At 45.8% G+C, this 18,023-nt stretch overlaps 1 protein-coding gene across 1 annotated transcript in view; it reads right to left on the reverse strand.

Moving 5' to 3' along the window:
• Positions 1-18,023, reverse strand: part of LOC149367009 (dual specificity protein phosphatase CDC14C-like) — a 55,835-nt gene that overhangs the window by 35,040 nt on the left and 2,772 nt on the right. The window contains exon 2 of the mRNA XM_089553597.1: positions 7,241-7,413. Coding sequence (XP_089409723.1) covers positions 7,241-7,413 — 173 coding nt within the window. The remainder of the gene's footprint in view (positions 1-7,240; positions 7,414-18,023) is intronic.

Here is an 18,023-nt window from a genome sequence, read left to right on the forward strand (position 1 = left end):
TTGAATTAGCGAAGGCGCGCTTAGCGGACCTTCAGGCTCAACTTGCGAAAGTAAATGGCGGAAAGGCGCTGCTTCGCGAGGAAGAACCTCAGGATGTAAAGTATGTCTTGAAGGTTATAGAAGCCAGACGCCAGCAGGTAGAGCTCGAGATTTCTAAGATCAAGGAGTCTAGGAGAGCTAGCCAACTAGCCAGGGAGAACTGCTCCGAGTCCCGAGCAGAGAGGTCGCCAGTGCTGGAAGGCAAAGGCATATGCCTGTCAAGCACAGGAAAAGAAAACAGCCAGAGAAAAGTAAAAAGAGAGCCAGCTTTCCGCGAAACTGGAATCTCTCGTGAAGAAAGTATCCTGACGGAACGCAGCGTCGCGGTGTTAGAGGCGGTGAACGCGCACTCCGACGATCCAGCTGCACAAGTTAGCTCAACCCCTAATGAGACCAGGGACGCGGACGCGAGTTCAGGATTGTTGCAAGTCACTCTGACAATTCCGAAAACGCAGTCCCAAGCAAGCTGTGAAAAAGAGCATTTCGTGCAGCAGGAAACGGTCGGTGAGGACAGACGTCAGATCGGCGAGCGAGTGAAAGGAGGAAGTCTGGCGTCGCCGCAACCGCACACTGTGTCGGGCATAGGGTATGAAATGCCCCATAGCGTTGATAGTGGCAGGAGCGTTCCATCCGAGGCAAAGAACGAAGGTTGGCCTGATGGGCCGACGGGACCGAGCGCCACGCATTTGTTGAACGCACTCGACGTGTGTTCCACCAGGTCCTTGGAGGACAAGGAGATGCGTGGCGAGTTGCCACAAAACATATTCGGATCAAGCGACTGCGAGAGAGCTCATGCAGCCTCAGACTATGCCACGAAGCCGGCAAGCGCCGATCAGGCACGGAGCGGCGGTTTCGAAGTTTGCTCGTGCAGTAAAGGTGCAGATGGCCCCGGGCGAGGTGGAGTGGCAGGAGGCAGGTGGGTAGCTTTCACACTGAAAGTCGGCGCGTGGAATAGTACGTTCCGTGCCGCAGTACGCCAGATCAAGTGTAGTAAAACCGGCCTCACTGGTAAGGTTAGACTGAGAAGGAGATATGCCCCTTACGCAGGACACGGCTCGTACTGGCGCGCCGGAGCGAGCGTGCCCTCAAGGGCGCTGCGTGGTCAGGGATTTAGACCCTTCGAGTACCACGAGGTTTTTGATCCTGGAGGGCACCGGCTTTTCAGTTCACGCCCCGTTGTGGCGCCAGCCTAATGAGTGAGTTACCGTTTAGGCGTTAATTGTGTTACTGACAACACGTGGTGGCTCGAATGGACACAGGGACGCTCGGTGCGACTAAGGAGGCTCACGTGGCCACTTACGGACATCGTACGAGTGCTAGTGAACGCTCCAGTCGCGAGTGTCGGTGCGTATGTGTGCTCATTCGCGAGCAGGACGACAGTGTGCATGCAAGTGAACTGAGTAGCCTGTCAACTTGGACTCCGTTTTACGGCGCACAGCAAGCGTGTCACCGCGTGTATTTGAGTGTGCAATTTGCTTGTGTTGTGTTGGTGCCCGTGTGCATTTTTTTTTGTTTTTGGTTTTGTTCGTGCCAGTGTTTGTGTAGCTGCGGTATGTCACCCACAGGGTGGTTTTGTGACCCGTACCGATCCCTTTGTTATAATTCTAAAAGTGGCATTTGAGCCCTTTGTAGAATCTTGGGAAGGGCGTGTAAGGGTTCGGTAGCGTTCGCGGGGGTCATCGGAACGCGGCTGGGGGTGCTCAAAGCGAAGCGTCTCCTTTCTTGGAACGCGGCCGCTCGCGAACGCGCCGGCAGGTATACGGGTGTCCCCCCACCCGCGGTACTGATTCGCACATGTGCTGGCACGGATGTCTGTTTGTGTTTGTTTTTATTTTGTGGTGGAGAGAGCGCTCTGCCTTACGGAAGCTGGAGGGCTGGCCATGCCCTGGATGAACCAACCATGTTAAGAGCGCAACATGATTGGAAGTTACCGAATGTGGGCTGGGCCTTTAGGGCTTTAAAACTGGGCCCCGGAGCCGGAAGCGGGGGTTCTGGGCTAAGGTGAGATGCAACGCATCTTCGGCAACGCCGAGTAGGGGCCTCCCCTAGTATTAGCCAGTTCCGCCCTTTTTGTTGTTTGTCCTTGTGCCGTTAATTTGTCTCGAGTGTCTAAACTTCTATACGCTGTAAATATTTGTATATAAAACTTCAAGTATCCCTTTTTGTTATCCCTGTGTCTTCAAGTCTTCAAGTTGAAACCACCCGTCTCTGGCGGGGCACCTATGGTGCAAAGAAGAAGAAGAAGAAGAAGAACCTGAAATTTACTCCACTCATACCGACAAACACGCTCTTGTAACGTAGAAAAGAGCAAGAACCAAAATATAGGTATCGCTGCCACAGGCCAAACTCGCAAGTACAAGCGTGGTGACGTCATAGGACAAAACAGTGTCAACGCTAGGACCCAAAAGTCACGAATCACTGAGGCGCAGCCAATGCATGCGAAAATCTCCTTGACATGGCCAGATGGCACCACATGCCCGGCAGCTACGCACGCGCCTGCAGCATCGGGACCAATCAGCACCTGCTGACCGGCGTTAGGGGGGCTCCCGGTATTCCGCTAGCGGTAATAAGGTACACGGTATGCTAAAGGTGTCAATTTGCGAGAACTTCGTTGACGACTTCGACAACGGGATCCATCGTAACGCTGGCAAAACGCCGGTGCAAACGTAAGCGAAGCGACTGTAGCGACGGCCACAATAGCCGATAGATGCCTTCAACGTGCGACCGGCGGTAGCGTTCTTTTCGGCTGCTGCTAGGCTGCACTGGTAGCTGCCAGAAATCACGGAGTCTGCGTTACGTCATGTGCACGTCATGTTTCACGTCACTTAGTCCTGTGTCGTCATAGGAGAATCCCAACTTTGAATCAGAGCGGCGGGAAAAACTTTTTCAACTTCGAATCCAAATTTCTTAGAAACAAATGCATCTTTCGCTGCCGGCCAAGTGGCAACAAAGCCATGAAATGCAGAAGTATCGGATTTTGCTATAAAAAAAATATTAATAGTGCTCTCCTCACTGTCCCTTTAACTGTGAAAAGAAACTCAGCACTGTGAGAAACCATTCCAGTTAATATTCATCATCCATACACACAGCAAAAATTGCATGTTTACGCATCGGGTTCTGTTCAACTCAATTGCTTTGAGGCCCCTCAATCTATGTTTTTCGGGCGACTGTGTGTTAAGCTAGGTCTGTTCCCAACCGTGGCTCCACACACAACAGTGACTGTGGTACCAAGCCACTCAGAAGCGCATGCTTTCACACATTCCACTCACCAATGGCCAAACAAAGGAAGAGAAGAAGACAAGTACCTTCATCTGATCGCTAGCGCCTCGCACTGAATGTGAGAGCAATGCCATCCCAAAACTCGGCCACTGCTACAAAAGCACTTCAAATCGAGACTGGTTTGTGTACTCAGCTCATCAACACAAGTGCTGAACATTTTTTAAATTCGAAGCAAAACCTGCGCTACTATGAAGCCCTGTACAAAGATTACACTGCACAGCACCTGCAGAAAATGGGATTTAAAAATGAAAAATTTGTTCCCCTCACCATTTAATTCTAACTCACGGCATCACCAACGAAAGGGACACTGTGATCAATGACAAGTAGTGGGTGGCGATGTGGCCCGTGCGACAAAAGAAAAAAAAAGGGGGAGGGACACTTAAGCTTTGCCTTAAAGGTGCACTGAAGAGGATTCTGAACTTGTCTTTTTGCCGCGGGAACTCGATCTACACGCTCCTAGCATTCTTAGAAACTGCAACTTACTGCCCTGCATGGCCGATTTCCCTAATTAAATTGAATTAACGTCCGGCTCCCGCCCTTTTTTTTTTAATTCTGCCTCGTACGATGGGCGGAGTCGACCAACGCGTGAAATTCCTTTCAGCCAGCTCCATGGAGGCTTTGCTTTCGCTTTATTTTGTTTTTTAGGTTTCCATGAATAAATAATTTCATTCGCAGATAATATAGCCGCAAAATAAGCCCGCAGAAAAAAAAATACGCGCGGATTATTTGCTACCACGGACTACTACGTATTACTCCGCCGATGGCAGAGCGGCAAGCCGCCACGGGACTGGGTGAAAGGCACTCCACGCGTTGGTCGACTCCGCCCACCGTACGAGGCAGAATTCAAAAAAAGGGCGGGAGCCGGCCGTTAATTCGATTTAATTTGGGAAATCGGCCATACAGGGCAATAAGTCGCAGTTTCTAAGAAAGCTCGGAACGTGTAGATCGAGTTCCCGCGGCAAAAAGACAAGTTCAGATTCCTCTTCAGTGCACCTTTAAGGGCATGACGCGATAATGTATTGGGGTAAATGTCCATATATGCAGAAGTTCATTCTCTATTTTATACATTCATAGATGCCTGGGAGTCCTCATACCCCTCCTGGCGCAGTGGTGCATCGGTTAAGCAATGCACCACTGCCCTCTGGTGGCAGGTGCTGCCACCTGTGGGGCATAGTGCGGCCCGGGTTGCTCTTCCCGAGCGACCGATCATTAATTCAACTGCCACCTGCCACAGAGGGCAGTTTGCTCACTGTCCGGTGGGCATGTTATGATGATGATGCAGCCAGGTCATGTGACCCAAGTGGCCCATCTGCCTCCCAGGTTGCTCTCCGGGCACCACCTGCCAGTCATGCTCATGCTGTTGCACACACGGTGACACCCAGCTTTACCTAGCAGAGTGAAGCTATCGCTTCAGAAAACCATCCTGGCACTGCTGCAGTTTGCTTACAAGAACGGCTGACAGTGGCGACCCCTATATTTCGTTTTTTGGCCATTTCTACATTATAAAAGCTCTGTTCTAAGTTAAAGTAGTTAAAGTAGCTTGGCTGTCATAACGACACAATTATTTTAACAAAAACTGGAGGAGACACTTAAGCTCCGCGTCAAGGGTGTAACGCAACAGCGTTAATGGGTTAATGGCCATATATATGCGTACTTGGTCATTCTCTACTTTACATTCATAGACCTCTGGGAGTGTCCACATACACCTCCTATGGCGCAGTGGTGCATCGGTTAAGCAATGCACCACTGCCCTCTGGTGGCAGGTGCTGCCACCTGTGGGGCATAGTGCGGCCCAGGTTGCTCTTCCCGAGCGACCAATCAATAACTGCCACCTGCCACAGTGGGCAGTTTGCTCACAATCCGGTGGGCAGGTTGTGATGACACCACAAGGTCACGTGACCTTATAGGTGGCCCACCTAAGTTGCTTCTCCGGGAATTTTTCACTCACAACGCCGACACCACCGCTACCAATGACAACCATGTCGCCAGATTTTCTCTAGAACAGGAGCCTTAATGCTCTGATGTTAATACAGGGCAGCTTCAATTTGTCCTCAATGTCCCTTTACGTTTTTTTAATTCCTAGCCGACTGATGTCTTGCATCCCTTTCCTTTATTAACTCTCCCTGACAGGCCTCAGGAGTAGATTAAATGATTATCAATGTCCCTTTACGTTTTTTAATTCCTAGCTAACTGATGTCTTGCATCCCTTTCCTTTATTAACTCTCCCTGACAGGCCTCAGGAGTAGATTAAATGATTATCAATGTCCCTTTACGTTTTTTAATTCCTAGCCAACTGATGTCTTGCATCCCTTTCCTTTATTAACTCTCCCTGACAGGCCTCAGGAGTAGATTAAATGATTATCAATGTCCCTTTACGTTTTTTAATTCCTAGCTAACTGATGTCTTGCATCCCTTTCCTTTATTAACTCTCCCTGACAGGCCTCACGAGTAGATTAAATGATTAGCGCTTTCTTTTGACATTTTGACATGACCGAAGTTTCTGCGCACATCAGATACCACAAGAGTTGTATTTTTCTCAACAGAAGGCACAGAAAGTGTGTTTACCTTCAAGCAGTTCCTGTCAGTTCATGCCCTAGTGATTACGCCGAAGCCAAATGGAACTTTCATGCATTCGAAGAAACCGAACCTCAATGCCCTTACTTGACTGAATGTTCCATGCTCTGAATTTAAGTTAATAGATGAAAGACTAAACAGAAAAAAAAATCCCCCAAACTAGGCAACACATTCAAAACATGATGTATTAATCACCAGTGTCTTGATCAAGAGCATGCAGAGAAGACCCACATCGACAGTGCCTGTTACAAGCAATGCAAACAAATCAGTTTCACTGAAACGGCCGCTGCAATTACTATTTGGGTACAAACGTTTTCTACAACACATACTAGCATGTCAGCTGTTCCACTCGTGGCTGTGCAAAAAATATTTAAATTTTTCACCCATCCTATGGTGCGATTTTTTTTTTTTCTGTTGAAAAGCCTCACAACATTAAAACACAATATTCTGAATTGCTGTGAACTCCAGTACTAGTTGTTTTCCTTTGTTTTTTTGTTTGTTTCCTACTAGCACATAACCATGCCTGTGTAACTACAGCTATCTGGATGGGCCTAGCTTCTGGGCACTGCCCTCCGAGCCATTCTCTGGGTTTGGGAGGCCAGCAATTTGTAAAAATCTTGAGTAAAAATACGAGAGCTTGTTATAGTAACCATCATTAACCCTTAATCTGCCACTCCCGAGATAACTCGGGCTACCACATATGCACACCCCCTGCCTCTCCCGAGTTAACTCGTTTTGGCTTTTTAACTCGCCCCCTGCCGCTCCCGATAATACTCGTGAAAAAAAAAACGATGCAAACATGCAGCGCCATCTATGGAGAGACGCTATAAACTCATAGTTCTTGTAGGGTAAATTTTACACAACAGATGCCACCCATGTTTCCACATCCGAGTCACTTCGTTTTGGTCTGCGCACAGCAGCCATGAGGCTATGTGCCACACTCATCCGCGCTTTGACGGACGAAGAAATTCAAAACTGCTTGTGAATTCGGAGTCCAGTGATAATGAGAATGAGGAAGGAGCCCATCAAAGTGCCTTGTCGAGTGATGACGGCGATGAAGTCCCCTTGCCACCGAAAAATCCGCGTAAGAAGAGGAAATCCGACAGGCCAGATTGGTGCTGGAAGATTTGATTCATTACAACTAATATCTATAAGATTATCCTGAATAAACATGTCTACATGTCCTGCAGAGCACTTTAGGGCGTTACTAGCAAAAAATTTCCAGGAAACTAACATGCAAAAAAAACCCGGCAAGGTGTGTGCAGATGTGAGTAAAAAAACCTGGCAGTGAAAGGGTTAAACACCATCATATTCGCACCGCTTTGCAAAGGACAACGCCAGCACTCACCTTCAGCTTCTTCTGCAGCTTGACGCAGTAGCGAAAGAGCATGGCCAGGTTGAGAGGTCCGAAATCGGCGTAGAAGCTCTCGTAGACCAGCTCATCGTCGATGCTGAAGAAGTGATTTTGACCCCCCGAGACCGGCTTCACCGTGCTCCGCACCGTTGCAAAGTACAGCCGGTCTGCAAGAATGCGACAGACAAAGTCCTTGAGCAAATTGCGGGAAGTGAGGAGCATTTCCCTTCTCTCACACATATTTCTCTCATGCACATATGCTCATACTAGTACGCCCTCTCATACACATTTCTGATACTTTCCAAACAGAAATGGCAGCCAAGCTAAGATATATGCCCTCCACTACCAGGACACGCTGAGAACAGAATGAACCACAGGGCTGAAGCACTCAACCTGGACTAAACACACTGGGATTCCCTGTTGCTTCAAGGAATAAACACAAATCATAGCCTATTTTTAGCAAACCAACAGCACACTCTTAGGGGTCAGTAAACGCGATTTTTTTTTTTCTCCCAATGGCACAAAACCAGGGTTTCCAGAGAAGGAGCACCACCAAGAGGTAAAAAAAAAAGATGCATTTCATGGGAACAGGTAATACCACCATTACGAAAGTACATATAAAACAGCGCTAAACGACAGGACTAGAAGAGGAGTAGACAAACACGGCGCTGACTTACAACTGAATTTATTGGAAGGAAAAATTTTCAATATACTATACATACAAAAAACGCGCACACGTGCGCACAGTCACTACATCAAAGTGGAGATACAATCAACAAGCCACGTTGGTCACACGTGTTGTACCTGCCTTCAAGCTACCCTTTGTGCAACAATGTCATTTCTTTCTTTGACAAAGCTAAAGAAGTATTGCTAACGCAACCTTTTGATTTTCTAGTGATATGAAATGCTTCGGCGACTTCTCTTGTAATCTTGTCAGTATGAAAAAATAACAATTCTGTATCGTCAAAGAACGGCACACATTTGCATACACTGCAATGACTTGACAAGAGCGCCGTGTTTGTCTACTCCTCTTCTAGTCCTGTCGTTTAGCGCTGTTTTATATGTACTTTCGCCATGGAACACCAACTCGCCCAATCTACTGTTCTTCTACAATACCACCATTAGACACAAGACCGCATGTTGGTGATGTGCACCGTGGCGGATACGCTCAACAATTTTGGATGCAGAAGATGACTATCCAAATCACCTCAACAGCAATTAACTTTCCTCCTTCTTTATGCTCGAAATTAGCAGTGTGCTAACTATTTATGATCTCCCAAGTGTGTAACTACTCTTTAGGTTCAGATGCAGGATGTTGCTAAGCCAATATCGCGATTTTTGTGAGGCGCAACTAGAAGTTACGGCCCTAAGAAGGTACGTAGGTGTGAATATTCGATATTTCAAATACTGAATCGAATGCGTTAGTTAGTCAGTCCACATTCGATTCAAGAAAGGGATATTCAAGAATTTCCAAATATTCGAAAACTTCCGAAAGTCCATCAGCAATCATATGCCACACAGGCTTTTCTATATCCGACCATAGCAAAGCCACAATATCAGGGCAAATTATCCAAAGACAAAGTTTAAAGTGTCCGGGAAACAGTACACAGGCATTTTCTTCGCTTTCTTCGCCGTTTATCGCATGGACCGACCCCATTCGAACACTGCTCGTTTTGACCTCATGCGTAATTCCGCGTGTGGCTTTCCCCCATATCACATGTTATTCGAACAAGGTAGCCAAGCACCCACTTTGAAATGCTCGGCTTTTTGCTTTTATCCTTCCACGAAGTGTTACACACTTAACTCCCAGACCTATGGAGTTCGTCCCGTCGCCTTCACAACTCTTCTTGCCTGAGCTCCGCCATCTCGTTTTGGCCAACCATAACATGCGGAGAAGCCCACTTGCAGATTTATGCATGCGGCTCTCGAAGGGGGCAGAGCCAAGGCATCGCCAGCAAGGCAAGCGTCATGCAAATATGCCGCCTATTCCATGATGCATTGTAATCCGCACACCTCTCCTGTCCACATTTCAGCAGGTGTGATGATGATCGGAGGCCCACTGTCGCGAGGCCAAAAACTAGCCCGGCCACGTACGAGTTTCAGTTTTTGAGCTTTTTCCAAGTCCGAATTTGCAGGTCTTACTATCCATTCATGTTATTTTTAGGTGCCACTCCTGTGTAAATTCATATATTTCATTTTGCACACCCTTAGTTTTGTGCCTGTGAGAGAACATAATTCAGACTTTCAAGACAACCTTCTCCCCACCAGGTACTAAGTTCAGCAGGCAGGAGCTCAAAAGCTACAGAATGGCAGCTCTAAAGGCTCAAACTGACCCAATCCTGGCACTCCACTGAGCCCAACACTACACCATGAACAGTCCAGGACACCTGAAAATGCAACACACATGCCCTCCGGCATGCCGCCACACTGCAGCCACTACCCTCTGCCATCCACTCTTGCTTATCCCAATATCTACAGTCTCACCAAAACGGAGGCCTTGCATGATACGGTGCCGCATAATATGATGCTGGATTTGGTATCAGCGACTGATTTGGTATCACTAGAACTCTCTTGGATGTCCTGGACGTCCGTAGGACGTTCATGGGAGTTTAATGTCCATTGGGCTCCCTCTAACAAGCATTTGCCCATAAGAAAAACAAGAGAGGCCTATTACATTGCAAACTGCCTTAGCACCTGGGCCAGTGCTGTTTTTGCTGACAAGATTATTAACAGCAGCACTGTACTACTATGAAGATACGAATGATGATGTGGAATTTGATTTTCACACTGCAAAAGCAGCTTGGCTAAAATAGCGCCATGGCTAATACATTTGGTCTGCACAGGGAGAGCTGAAAGACCTCCATTCTGCTTTTTTTTATAAAGGTGACAACGAAATGGTGCATTACAGTCCAAACGACAACTCCAAGCTACAGCATTCCCATATTTAGCGGACCATTCATTCTTAGCTTGTCTTGAAAACTAGGACACATGACAGATCTGTCACAAAGCTGTCCAAGCACTTTCCCAAGTTTTTTCCAGCTGTGCGCAAGAACTGCTTACAAACCTACCGGTTTAGATTACTCTGCCCTACTGCTAGCAAATTTTTTTAATTTTTGCTGGTCTCTCTGCAGTAAGAAAAAAAGTTTAATTTCTGCCCAACTCAGAAATTCATGCAAACACACAGTGCCCTCAACAAACAGGGATGCCCGCTGTCCAAGAAATTTGCTGAACCAATCTTGTCATTGGCAGGCAGCCAGTTCTAGCTGCCTGCTTGAATGCCATTATGCATGTCAGTGCCTTCAGTTCACTCAAAGTATGACAATATTTCACAGTGGGCACCATGTGTTTTACAAAATATCAGAAAAAAATAAAATCTGAATCAAATTTTTTTAATGTTTCCTGCTTTTTTAAGTTTTCCGTATCTGCAACCGCCGAACAGGTTTGTGTTTGCTGCCACCAAACAATTTTTATGTGCATTAAAATCTACTCTGCCCTTTTACTAGTGGCTTAGCACTGAGCCTTGCTCTCACCAAGCATTGTTCATTTAAAAGCAAACGTGGTTTAAGAATGAGACAAACATAATCCCTTCACACCAGAATAACTTTAAAACAAAGGCCATTTATTCAAGAGTCACGAAGCCAATGACTGACTACCGGCTTGCCGCTGTGCTTCCCTCTCACGAAGCACTATACATTTGGAAGAAAACAAGATTTAGGAAGAACAACAAGTTAATGGAATATCACAATAAAACAAAGGCCATCGAACCTGTACATGAGTCACCGGTACTCTAGATGTTCAAGGTACTGTGCACCGCACGTTATTTTTTACGCTACTGTAAAATAAGTAAAAAGTCAAGCTGGAGAGAGCCGATATTTCAGTAAGATGGAAAGTTGAGCTAGTTGGTAGTGCACACTGACTGCGAATAACAGTGCAGAGACAAGGGACAGAGGAAGTAGACAGGACCAGCACTGATGTTTAAGAAGATACATGGTTCCACCATTCACTCTGGTGGAAGCAAAACAAAAACGTCAACAGAAAGAAGAAGTCCGAAAAGCAACAATGCACCCAACCCGCTAATTCCCCCATGTGCAAGCCTTATCCTTTACAAAACACAGTACTTTCAGTTGTTACTCAGTTCTCTAGTTCCATGGTTTGCGTTTTTATGTGTAAAGAGGCTGTTGAATAGCGTTAAGTTGCTCATCCGCCATATCCCCATGTTTCCTGAAAGCCAACTAAATTGCTTCCACTCTTCTGAACACAACTGCAAGAAAAGATCATAATTAAAGAAACCACTGAAAACCTTTAACGCAGCTCAGCAAAGCCTCTCTAGTAATCATGGCTTTGCTGAAACAGTGCTTGCATTTCAGCAATTATGGTAGCTCCACTGCTGAAATCTATTGAAGAAAGCCTAGTCAGAAACCAAAACTACCAAAAACATTATTCAATCCCTGCAACCTAAGCAATCATGATTATTAAATTACACGTGCCAACACTACACTATGGGCTAAAAAGGACATGTAGATGTGGCTCCAGTTCAATACTGACCAATGGAGGTTCTCATACCCACACAAACACGTTTGTACTATCGGGGACAAAAGTGGTATACTCCACGCGGCGGGAGACCAACGAAAAACTGCATTGCAATGCCATCTACAGGCAGCATCTGGGATTGAGACAGCCAATGCGTGATCTTTATCATCAGCAGGCATGTCACTTGGCTCGTTTCAATGTTTCATACTTTAGTTCACCAAAATGTTTTCCGTTGCTCCAACTCCGGGCACATGGAGTATACCACTTTTGTCCCCGATAGTACACACCCGTCACTGCATCCCACCTCCATCAAAATGGAGTCTGTTATTGCAGGATCAGTAAAAGGTAGCAAGCTAAGTCTCCTCTTTTAGGCTAAGGTGAATGTTCTTAGAACAAGGTCAGTTTCACTTCCTTTGTGTGCCCACTCCCTGAAGTGAACAATATGGTGGTCGCACGAACTAGTGGCACTACAGTTGAGCTTTGCTTCACACTGCACATGTCATCAGCTGTACTGCTGCTGTACGCTGGCTGCACATGCTGTTTTACACAAATGGTCGGAGCGCTCAGTCGGTGATTGCCATTTCACTTGAAACACAATTTTTTGACAATTTAGTAAAAGCTTAAGTAAGCCAACACTTTCTGAGCCTAACTTTTTGCACAGCTTGGGTACCCTAGGGTGGCAGAACCTGCACAACGTGCATCCCTAGTACTGCTCAGGTTTGACTTTAGAAATGAGTGGCACCAATTTTCAAACCACACCGCTTAGTCTCAACACCAGCTTTCTTCTATACTCCCTTTCATACACCAGGTGCAATGCTATCAAAGCTAGCAGTGTTGTTAGTGCTGCCTATGTCGGCGTTCAAAAAGTAGTGTGTTCCTTGTGCCGAGCAAAAAATATCACAAATCCTTTGCCTGCAGGCTTATCCCACAATCCATTTGTTGTGAACTTGATTAAATGTGCTCTTAGTGCTGATGATCCGTTGTCGCTTCTTGCGCATTACACCACTGTGCCACAAAACAAGTGCAAAGTAACATGCCTCTTTTTACTTTCTTCATGCGGACTAGTACTTCCGCAACGTTGCAAACTGTGAGACAGAGTACGGCTACTGGAGTGACAGTAAGTGCGTGATATACGCGTCACTGACGGTTGCATGTGGTAGAAATGCAATCGGCACACCAAGAATAACGCGGAGAAAAGTAAAACCATTCAGGCGAAACCCTTTACATGCCAAAAAGATATTTACGGAGCACAGTGCCGTATTTTGCTCAAAATATTCACTTGAAGTGTGCGAGTTCTGTCCAAACAGGAGCTGAGTATTTTGCTGTTGGCAACACTGGAGATCAAAAGGTTTTTTCCCAGTGGAAGCCTAGCCTTGCTGTGTCATTTGATTTCACTGCTTTGGGCCAGTGTTTCTAGTAACCAATATTCAGCCTCTACTCTGATCAAACTGCCCTGAGGATTGTACTGCAGCATCCAATAAGGGTAACGAAAGTGTGGAGAATGAATCGTGCCTTCGGTAACAGTTATTCAAGTATCTTAAGTTTTCAGCGGTTTGAACTCCCTGCAAATGTTGCTGTATGAAGGAAAAACTGCCGCCAAATGGCGCACAGCGTGATAATGGGCGAAAACACGCTTAGTGGCTTCCAGTACGATTGTTAACCACTCTCCCATGACACCTTTAAGCGGACCATGATGGCACAGCATGCCAATGCCGATGCCAATGGTTGCCAATGCGGACAATTTTTTGCAGAAATAGAGGTCCTAACACTCTCGCGTTAAAAAAAAAATTCTTACACCATGCAGCTCTCAGATTACTGCATGCAAAGAAGTAACCAGCATCGTCTCTAAGCCAGTCAGTGCAGTCCATTTAAAAGCGGGTCAGCTTAAGCAGCTTCTCGCGACTGCAATATCTTCATGCACTGCCAAAGAAATATTCTGTAAAATAGTTGATGCACTTATGCAACAATGCAAAGCGAAGACGTAGCCTCAGGAGCAGACAGCATGCAGCGTGCCCAAGCAGTGAGTGAAGGCAAGCGCTGAAAATGTCAGCTTACTCGAGCGTACCCAATTTCACAAAAACTTGAGCTTGCAGCGAAATAACAATCATTGATAGAATGTGCTGGACATTTATATAGAGCGGTTTGGTTTTGGGGAAAGGAAATGGCACAGTAACTGTCTCTGATATCTCGCTGGACACCTTAACCACGCCGTAAAGAAGGAATAAAGGAGGGACTGCGAGAAGAAAGGAGAGAAGAGGTGCCGTAGTGGGAGCTTTACGGAATAATTCAAACCACCTGGGGATCGTGCACTGACATCGCACAGCACACGGGCGCCTCTTGCGTTTCGCCTCCAACGAAATGGCCCACACACAGGGGTAGAAGCAGGCTCCAGCTTTTTGGAGCAGCCACTGGAGCAGAAAAGTCTTATTTTGAAGCAGCTTAGGAGCAGCTTGTCTCATTTTGGACCAGCTTTGGAGCAGCGAAAGTCCAATTTTGGAGCAGGTTTGGAGCAATTTGTAAGCTATTTCAGAGCACTTTTGCAGCAGGCTGGCGACATTTAAATGCGACTGAAAGCAATTTGTTTACAACTAGTCCAAAAACTGCGTAAATATTGATCACGGATCCAACAGGCCAGAATTAATTAAAAGGACTGCAATTGTTCTGAAGATATTTGCTAGGATTCATGAAAAAAGACATGTGGCAGCTACTACAAACGGTAGTTGCAGTACATTAGCTGTTATTAATTTCAGTTCAGAAAAAAAAAGAAAACAGCAACACAATGTGAATAGTCTTATTTGTATTAAACAAACCCAGAGCACTTCACTGAAAAAAAATTATATTCGCACGCCGTTAACCCGGCCCACTCGCGCTGGCGGTTGCTTTCTAGGACAAGGTGTCCGGAATCCTAAACAACCAAACCGCTGGCGGTTTGGTTTGCCGCTAGTCAGCCAGGCCTATCGCGAGGACACCATTTTAGCGCCGTTTATCTCCACTGGCTCCTGACTGCTGGCTCTGTGATTGTATCGTTGCGCGTTGAGCTGCGCACGCGGCGTCATGCCATCCCGCAGGGACGGGCGTTGCGTCGACCTGTATATGGAATTTTTTTTTTACCAGCGAGGGGTGCGAGTGGGAGGTCAACGTACGCTCGACAATGTAGGGCATATATGTGCGTTATGACCTTGACGAAGTTTTTTTTTAGGACGCGTTCGCGAAATCTCCGCATCTCTTTTTGGAGCCCTATATTGCTGAAAAAAGTGCACAAATTATGCGAGTGAACCTGGTATCCTGTTGTCCGCACAATAAATACAGCTTGCTATGTTGAGGGCAGTTCCCAATACCGGCCGCGCTGAAGTTATATTACCAGAGAATAGTTAAAAGTACTTATTTTTACTCATGCTTGTACAGTACAAGTCTTTCGTGACAGCCGTGCCCACCACCACGAGCAGGGACCACACCACAAGCGAACCCAACTGCTGATGCAAATGGGGTTGCGTCCGTTTCGTAGCAAGCACCCAGTGTTGCCCAGCCGACAATAACACTCGGCTAAATTCGGCTCTGTATACTTGCAATGAGCATGAATTGCGTTTAGGCGCAGCTTGGCGCAGGAGATAAAATTGGCACAGCATGACGCAATTGACACAACACTTCCACCCCTGCACACAGCAACTGCACAGCAACAGACAATGCGCGCAGCGTGAAGCAAAGCTCGGTCACAGCGTCACTAGCTCTTGCACTGTCCTGCTGACCACCTTTCAAGCAGAGCTGCAAAACTGACTTTAGTCAAAGAACGTTGGTCCAAATAGCCAAAAACTGACACATCCATCTGGGTAGATATTCATACCGGACACACATACGTTCTCAGTACCCAATGCCAGAAGTAAATTTATGTCCAGAAACAATCACCTTAGATATATATGCGCAGACATTTGAAATACATTCACATATGAAAAAAAGCTACGGGTGTGCGAATATTTAAAAATTTCGAACGGCAAACCTAACATCCTTCTGTTCGAAAAGAATCGAAAAGAGTATTTTCAAGATTTATCGAAACAAGTGGAAAGTGTTCTCAACCAAATAGTTTTCGAACAATGGTAGGAGGTGGCCCGCCGTATTTTTCTTCCGACAAATGTCCCAAAAATGGTCCACACTGACACCATGCACCATCCTTCCATGGAAAAAATGAGCAAGATGAAGGGTTCAGTGTTACGACGCAGTCCATTATGTGGTGGCATTCAAAATGCTTGTACATGGCCTCAAAGACTGGACAATGCAGCACGGCTCAGGCAAATTGAGGAAAACCCTATCTTGATGCTCGATCTCAGAGGCCACGGCTCATATGTAGGTGCCACCAGTCTCATTTCCTGCGGTGTGGTTGTAGTGTTGTCAGGTGCCCACCAGTTCTCTAATGGGTACAAGGCTTCTTCCAGCCTAGAGCTCAGCTTTTCAGGGGTGAAAATGCTTGGGAAACGGGTCTTTGGCCAAGCCAAGCATGTAGTAATTTTCCTATAATATAACTTGACGGTCTTGGAATTAATATAATGACATCATGTTGCGACATGTTAGTGGTGATTAGTGTTGAGTCTTTCAGCAGCTATAGCACTAACTTGATAAGCACCAAACAGCAGTGCCACCACTGGCACTTCAATGTCTCACACAAGTGCTCGTTCTGCACGAGTATTCGCACAAGTATCGAATATTAATATTAAAATTCAATCCGTGTTTGATTTGTTCCAGAGCAATATTGCTTGTCCTTAGATGACTTGGAGGGGGACTTAGTGCGAGAGAAACTAGGACCTAAGAGGGACACAGGACGAGCACTAACTAGCAACTGAAGGAACTGGAAGCGAAATGACGCATTCGAGGAATCAAACGCACATGCCCAACGATCCACCGATATGAGGAGACAATGCTGAGTAATCTCTTTGGTGTTTCCGTTTGCAGGTGGGGAAGGTGCTCCCTTTTTTTCCATGCTCCTTTGATCGTTTTTAAGTCCCCATATTATCTTATTTCAGTTTACCTCGATACCTATCCACCTCCTAAAATCAGTGGATAGCTGTCGTGCGTGTTTGATTCCTCAAGTCACTTCACTTTCAATTCTTTCAGTTCCAAGTGAGGGCTCTTTCTGTGTTCCTTTCATGTCCTTGTTTCTCTTGATGCAAGCCCCCCTTTCAAATCATGCCTTACCAACTAGCCCAAACTTACACTTTGTCTAATGGTGAGCTTACTTGTTTCCCCAGAGTTGTTTTACTTGATGTAATGTTAAATTTTTGCATTACTTAACACACAAACCCCAACATTACTCTCTGCTGATCCACTGTACCTTATTATTAACTGCACAAGACTTGCATCTGAGCAATAGTATGTATCTGTTTCTACTGATTTCTTATGACTGATATATCTAACTACTCAAGAGTGTGAGTCATCTACAACTACGAACTTGCTCAATCATCCAAGGTAACTATTTTTAATCCCCAAAACAAGCTTCACACAGATTACCTCACCTGCTCATACAGAAACTTAAGCTGTCTACTAATAGTGCTGTATTAGTCAAGGTGATCAACCAGTCGTACACAACAAATGCTGTTAGTCTTTACACCTATTGTCTAGGAAGTTATCAAGGTTTTCATTAACAGAACAGTGCAGGTCGACGAAGTAAACTGTTTGCAACACAGGACAAATAAAAGCCACAAGTTATATGTCGATAACTTTGCTTATAAATGGTTCTCCACCAACATACCAAAGGACCTTCTTCTTGATAACCATACAAGCATATTCAGTCATCTGAATCAGGTGCCTAGAGTGGTATTTCAAATCAATCAAATCAAATGAAATCAAATCTTTATTTACATCATCCAGATGTTAGGGGCGCAGACAAAAAGCTCTCACTGGAGCTTGATTGCGCGCCTGCGCCCCCGTACAAGGTTTCAAGGTTTGTTTGATTGCATATATTGGCAGCAACTAACAAAACAATTGCGTTTGAGGAAAAATAAGCGAGACACAACTGACTCGGAAAAAATCAATAAACGAGATAAAAACAGACAAAAACAGCAAAAGAAATAAGATGCAAAAATACTGGTTTGTAAGACTAACACAAAGCATTCAGCAATAATGGTAAGTGGTAGCTGAGCATTTGACGTCCATAGTTAGTACGTATTTGGGGAATGAACCATTTATCGCGGTTTCTTATGGCATGAGTGTGTTCTCTAGGTGTTAGTTGAGACAAAGTTTCAAGAAAATTACGGTAGGT

This window comes from Amblyomma mixtum, chromosome 1, assembly GCF_055824585.1.
Source record: "Amblyomma mixtum isolate Tamu chromosome 1, ASM5582458v1, whole genome shotgun sequence".
NCBI lineage: Eukaryota > Metazoa > Arthropoda > Arachnida > Ixodida > Ixodidae > Amblyomma > Amblyomma mixtum.